The sequence below is a fragment of the Microtus ochrogaster genome, chromosome 8 (assembly GCF_000317375.1).
Source record: "Microtus ochrogaster isolate Prairie Vole_2 chromosome 8, MicOch1.0, whole genome shotgun sequence".
Lineage (NCBI taxonomy): Eukaryota > Metazoa > Chordata > Mammalia > Rodentia > Cricetidae > Microtus > Microtus ochrogaster.
In genome coordinates this window covers 38898292-38905243 of record NC_022015.1, presented here as the reverse complement: position 1 = coordinate 38905243, position 6952 = coordinate 38898292, and the positions used below count along the sequence as shown (strand labels likewise).

The window sequence follows — 6952 nt, the reverse complement described above, 5'->3', positions numbered from 1 at the left end:
GCTTGACTTATTTTTTTTGAGACAGGTTTCTTTCTCTATGTAACAGCCCTTGCTGTCCTGGAACTCACTCTGTAGACCAGGCTGGCCTCAAACTCACAGAGATCCGCCTGCCTCTGCCTCCCCAGTGCTGGGATTAAAGGTGTGCCCTTAACCTCTAGAAGAGGTTATTTGACCTTCACACATGTGATGAGGCAGTACAGTACAGTTTATACACACACAGACATGTATGCACACACGCACACACATGTACACACACACACTAAATAGATAACCAGGTGTGGTGACACACACCTGTAATTCCAGTATTCAGGAGGCAGAGGTGGGAGAATTGTTGCAAGTTCAAGGCCAACATGGGCTACATAATGAATTCCAGGCCAGCGTGGGCTACAGTGAGACCCTGTCTCAAACGAACAAAGCAAATGAAGCTTGGTAGCACACACCTCTAATCGGAGCCTTCAAAAGCAGAGGCTAATGGATCACCGTGAGTTGAAGGCCAACCTTGGCTACACATTAAGTTCCAGCCAGACAGGGATACAGATTAAGACTGTCTCAAAAAAAAACAAAAAAACAAAAAAAACCAGGCACTTTGGTGTCACGTGCCTGTAATCCAGCAAGGAAGAGACGGGGACTCAGATCAAGGTCATGGTCATCTCAGCTACATAGGCAGACTGAGGCCTGGCTACATGAGACCCTGTCTCCAAAAATTAACAAATTGCAGTCTTTGGCCATTTTTCCTGACTTGAGCTGAGGGGAGTGAGGTAAGAGGAGCAAGTCTGAGGACTCAGCTGAAGAACTGAGCGGGCAGACTGGTTTCTTGGGAGTGATTAACTCCCCTCCCTGCAGGTGCCAAGGTACTGTTCCGTGTGGGGCTGACACTCATGCGCCTGGCACTGGGCACTGTAGAACAGCGTGCAGCATGCCCAGGGCTCTTGGAGACACTGGGGGCCCTTCGAGCCATCCCCCCTACCCAGCTGCAGGAAGAGGCCTTCATGTCCCAGGTGGGTATCTCTCTCAGCTAATCAGGCTCAGTGGCTTTGCCCATGCTGCACAGCTGGGAACACAGCCCAGGTGAGGCCTGTGCAGCTCCTGCACTCTGAGCTGCAGAGAATGTGAGAACCCCAGGCCTCAGCTGTCTTTCTTCGGGTCCCAGCCAAGCTGTGTCTCAGCCCTCAGCCACTTCCTGGGGTGGTGTACTGCCTGCCCATGGGGACCTCAAGGCTTCCTGCTCCCTGCCACCCCAGTCCAGGCAAAGGCAGTGTCAACTGTTCCTCACAGGTGCACAGTGTAGCCCTGTCTGAGCGAGATCTCCAACGGGAAATCAGGATCCAGTTGGCCCAGCTGCCCAAGTCATCTCCTGGGCCAGCACCTCTGCCACAGGCCCGCCTTCCTGGAGCCCAAGCCATCTTTGAGTCCCAGCAACTGGCAAGGATTCGAGGAAGCACCAAACCGGAGATACCCCGAATAGTGGTGCAGCCCCCAGAGGAGCCCAGGCCACCACGGCGCAAACCACAGACTCGTGGCAAGACTTTCCATGGGCTTCTGACAAGGGCCCGGGGACCTCCTATTGAGGGTCCCTCCAGGTCCCACCGAGGCTCCACCTCTTTCCTGGACACCCGCTTCTGAGCATACCATATCTTAATCATCTGAAGAGCCACGCCAGTCCCAGAAATGTGTATTGCACTTTACTTCGGAGCTGTGTGACTGCTCTGTTCCCAGCAGGGAGCACCTAGAGGAGGGGAGCATCTCCCCACCTGGACTGTGTCAGGCACAAAGATAAAGGAAGGTCACCGAGTGGAGATTGTGAGGAGCGACCTGGTGCCTGCCAGCATCAAAGCCAGCACTGAAGGAGAGTAGGGGTGAAGCTTCTGGCTGGGATATGGTACCCCCATGGGCTTCTTGTTGGGGAACCTCAAATAAAACCTGACTGAGAAGATGCTTGGATAGAGCTGGATCAAATATTCCTCCACTCTCTACCCTGGACTTATTGCCATGTTCCCCCTGCCCACATCCCCACTTCCTGTCATAGTCCCATATGGGGACATGCCAAGGCTACCCATTGGTTGCTGGGTAAGGTGTTTACGGGAAAAGAACAAGCAGCAAGCCCGTGAATGGCAGCCTCCAGGGTACAGGTCAGGCTTCTCTACAAGCCAGAGGAAGGCTCCCCAATGAGAGCTGGGCCCCAGAGGGGGACTCCAGCCCCTCTTCACCTCCCCCAGATGACTCAGGCTTCCCTTGGGCAGGGGACTCTAAGCCATGTTGACCTCCCCAGCCGTGTTCCTGGTCCCATCTGTCAAAGAGAGCGAGACAAGAACAAAGACCTAGTGTGCTCAGGACAAAGGAGAAAGGTCCTGCCAGCCCTTGTTCTTCCCTAAGCCTGGTGTACCCCTTGGGACCGCCACCATGGAAACCCTCTCCTACACTCAGTATAATTGCCCCTGTGGGTGCCTAGGGTGCCTGGGACATGAGCCATTGTCAAGACAACAGAGCTGGTTCTGATGCTGCCTCTTCTCCACAGAGCCCAGTCCCGGCTGCCCTGGCCCCTTGGGTAGCTTCCTAGCACCCTGAGGTGGGAGCTAGGCAGGAGTTGGGGAGAAGGGCTTGGTGACCTTCCTTTCCGTGGGAAACCATCCAGTGGCTGTGGTGGAGGCAACAGAAATGAGGCTGTGCAGAGTGAAGGGAAGAAGGAGATGTCCTCTCGAGGAGGGAGGGACAGTGTTAGCAATCCATCCCAGCCCACACAAAGGGAGAGACCTTATGAGGCAATGGGCTAAGACCTGGTACTCTTCCATGGCTCAGGAGTAGGTTGGTTTGTTTCTTTGCTTTGTTTCTTTAATTGAGTTTTTCTCCAGTGTAAGACTCGGATTAGAGGTCAGTGTGTCCTTGGAGGTATGGTGGCACTACCCTGGTCATGACAAAGCCCCTGGTGTCAGTCTTTGTGATACGGTGTTGGAGAAAGAAGAAGTGTGCAAACAGGAAACCACGTACCAGCTTTACACACTTGGGGGTAATAGGTGTGGGTCCCTGGTTCGGGTGGGAGGTTCCCTGCTTTACACACTTGGGGGTAATAGGTGTGGGTCCCTGGTTCGGGTGGGAGGTTTCCTATCAGCCGTGCTGGGACTCTGGCATGGTCCCATCAGAACCTGGAATGTTCTAGTGATGGGGCTGTAGAAATGTACCCTGGGAGCCAAACCAGATGATGCACACCTGGAACCCCAGCACCTAGGAAGTGGAGGTAAGAGGATCAGGAGTTCAAGGCCAGCTTGAGCTACCTAGTGAGACCCTGTTTAAACCACCCCTCCCTATCCCCTGCCCAAAAAAGGAAGAAAAGCAAAGCACCCCATATACACTTTGTGGTACCTGCCAGGGCCAGGCAGACCTGTCTCCCTCACATGAAGCCCGCTCTAGAGGAAATAGTTACAGAAGGTCAGAGCCTTATCCGTGCTTTCCCTAGGGAGGTGGAGGCTTAGAAGTAGAGTGAACTTGACTGAATCCTTACTACCATGTCAGTCCCAAAATCAACCTCCACTCTTGGCATCCCATGAACCAGCAGTCCCCCTCCCCCAACCCTGGACATCCACTTTGGCCTACTCTCCAGGATGGCCTGTGTTAAACATCTCAAAAAGCTAGGCCTGGTGGGGCAGGCCTGTATTCCCAGCTACATGGGAGACTGAGGCAGGAGAGTCACAAGTTCAAGTCTTGCCGGGCCTACTAAGTGAGTTCAAGGTCAGCCTGTGTAACTTAGGGAGACTGCGTCTCAAAACAAGAAAGTAAATAGAGGACTGCAAACAGCTTAGTGGAGAAGCACTGGCTCACTTTTTCTTTTCTTAGACAGGGTTTCTCTGTGGCTTTGGAGCCTGTTCTGGAACTAGCTCTTGTAGACCAGGCTGGCGCCTCGAACTCACAGAGATCCGCCTGTCTCTGCCTCCTGAGTGCTGGGATTAAAGGCATGTGCCACACTACCTGGCTAGGCTCACATTTTTGATGTTGAGAGTGTGTGTGTATGCAGGGGTTGGGTCTATGGCTTCCAGGATTGCAGTCAGGTTATCAGGCTTGGCAGCAAGTGTGTTTACCCACTGAATCATCTTATCAGGTATTTTTGTTTGCTTATGTATATGAATGTTTTACCTGTATGTATATATACCACTGCTTGACTGATGTCCAAGGAGGTCAGAAGAGGATGTTGAATTCCCTGGAATTGGAGTTGCAGACAGTTATGAGCTACTATGTAGGTGCAGAGATTTGAACCCGGGCCCTCAGGAAGAAAAGTGGGTGGTCTTAACTACTAAGCCATACACTGAGCCATCTCTCAACATCTAACCTTTAACTTGCTAATGCAGCCAAGGCTGGCCTTGAACTTTTAACTTCTGTTCCTGCCTCCATCTTTCAAGTACTGAGATTACAGGTGTGTACACTATATTTGGCTATTTTCCTTCTCTCTCTCTCTCTCTCTCTCTCTCTCTCTCTCTCTCTCTCTCTCTCTTTTAGACAGGCTATTGATAGGTAGCCTAAGTTGGGCTGAAACTTGCTGTAGACAAAGCTGGCTACAAAAACATGGTGATACGCCAGGCAGTAGTGGCACACGCCTTTAATCCCAACACTCAGGAGGCAGAGACAGGCAGATCTCTGTGAGTTCGAGGCCAGCCTGGTCTACAGAGCTAGTTCCAGGACAGGCTCCAAAGCCACAGAGAAACCCAGTTTCAAAAAACCAAAACCAATATTGAAAGCAGAGGGGCACAATGGAGAAAGGTTAGAAGAAAGATGGGAAGGGAACAGGATAGGACCAACCAAAACTAAGTGGGGCATGATAATTGGGTACATGGAGTTCTGTTCCATTCTGGGGGGAAGTTTATTTTGAGTTGTGCTGATGACAAAACTCTCCATGTATGGGATTACAAGAACAAGCGATGCATGAAGACCCTCAATGCGCCTGAACACTTTGATACCTCCTTGGATTTCTACAAGTCGGCACCCTATGTGGGTACCGGCAGTGTGGATCAAACATAAAGGTGTGGGGGTGCCCTTGATTGAGTCTCATTTGGTTCTTCCTCCCTTTTTTCCAATGGATGCACTCTGATGATACCACGGTTACCCCATTTGAGCGCTGTTTAAATAAATATTGTCCTTTCATGTAAAAAAAAAAAAAAGCAAACCAAAAAGACATGGTGCTCCTACTTTAGGATTACAGGTGAATGCCACCATGCCTGGCTGGTTCTCTCTTATTGAGACAGGGCCTTATTTGCTTGTGTTTCGAAACAAAATCTCATATTGCCCAGACTGGTCTCAAACTCCATATGTAACCTAAAATGATTTTGAACTCCTCCTAATCCTCCTACCTGCCTCTGGAATGCTTGGATTACAGGTGTGGGTTACCATGCCTCCCTCAAGCCAGGGTCTTTCTATGTAGCCCAGGCTAGCCTTCAACTCACCATATTTCCTCAGCCTCCTGATTGCTGGGATTGCCACACCCAGCTATCGTGTCTTTGTCTTATTGGGTTTTGTTATTGTTTGGTTGTGTTTTCGAGTCGGTTTCTCTGTGTAGCCCTGGCTGTCCTGCAACTCACTATGTAGACCAGGTTGGCCACAAACTCAGAGATCCACCTGTCTCTGCTTCCCAAAGGCTCCAATTAAAGGTGTGAGCCACTACCACCTAGTTGTCTTGTTTTGTTTGAGGTAATGGAGTTGAGCCCAGATCCTCACTTATGCCAAACAAGCCCCGTTACTGAGTCACACCCCCAGTCTTCCCCATGATTTTTCATTTTGAGACAAGGTCTTATAAAATGACCCATGCTGGCCTTGTGCTTGCTCTGTAGCCCAGCCAGGTATGAACTTGTCACCCGACTATTCAGACTTTCCAATATCCGGAACGAAGGCCTGTGACAGCAGGCCCAACTTAGCTTAATTTTTTTGAGATAGTAAACTTAGTAAGCCAACTAAGTAGCCAAGGTTAGCCTGAAATTTGCAGCAATTTTCCTTCCTGTCTAGTGGTGGGATTTTTTTGTTTTTTTTTTTTGAGATAGTGTCTCATTAAGTAGCCAAGGTTAGCCTGGAATTTGAGGCAATTTTCCTTCCTGCCTAGTGCTGAGATTTACAGCAATATTGCTATTTTTTTTAAGGCTTTTCCAGACAGGGTTTCTCTGTGTAGCACTGGCTGTCCTGGAACTCATTCTTTGCCCTGTAGACCAGGCTGGCCTCGAGCTCACAGAGATCCACATGCCTCTGCCTTCTGAGTGCTGGGATTAAAGGTGGGCACCACCATTGCTGGGCTGCAATATTGCTTCTTAACTGGTTGGATTGTAAAAACAATGGCACCCTCATGGTTCAACTCCTGGAGTGTGGCTCAACCTTTCAACAGTTTAGAAGCTGCTAGCTGTTTACTTCTGTTACCTCCCCTCCCCTCCCCTTTACCACTTATAGGTACATTTAAGACATCTCGGAATTTTCTTTTTCACTTGCTGGACAAACACAAGTGGCCTGCCGCCTCTCCAGGCTTGCCGGGGGTGGGACAGCACCATGCTGTTCCCTGAGCAACACACACACAGTGGAGCACAGGAAGGATTCCAGCTAGCTGGCGTCTTACCAGTTGTGTGACCTTGGACAGACCACACTACCTCTCTGAGCCTCACTTTGCTACACGTACTGGCAGAGCCCTAGCAGCTTTCTCGTGTTAGGAGCTGAGCTACTGCATGCTCTCACGCAGGCCTGTTACAGCAATAAGCACTTGCAGGCTGGGCAGTGGTGGTTGAGCACACCTTTAACTCAGCACTGTGGAGGCAGAGGCAGGTGGATCTCTTGAGTTTGAAGTCAGCCTGGTCTACAGAGGGAGCTCCAGGATGGCCAGGACTACACAGAGAAACCCTGTCTTGGGGGTGGGGGGGGAGACTGAAGCGATAACTCGGTGGTTAAGAACACTGCCTGCGTTCGAGACCAGCCTGGTCTACAGAGCTAGTTCCAG

At 50.7% G+C, this 6952-nt stretch overlaps 1 protein-coding gene across 1 annotated transcript in view; it reads left to right on the top strand.

Moving 5' to 3' along the window:
• The window catches only part of Tbc1d10c (TBC1 domain family member 10C), a 6610-nt gene extending 4723 nt beyond the window's left edge, over nucleotides 1-1887 (top strand). The window contains exons 8-9 of the mRNA XM_026781640.1: nucleotides 844-998; nucleotides 1276-1887. Coding sequence (XP_026637441.1) covers nucleotides 844-998; nucleotides 1276-1623 — 503 coding nt within the window. The 3' untranslated portion in view covers nucleotides 1624-1887. The remainder of the gene's footprint in view (nucleotides 1-843; nucleotides 999-1275) is intronic.
• Nucleotides 1888-6952: the final 5065 nt, after the last annotated feature.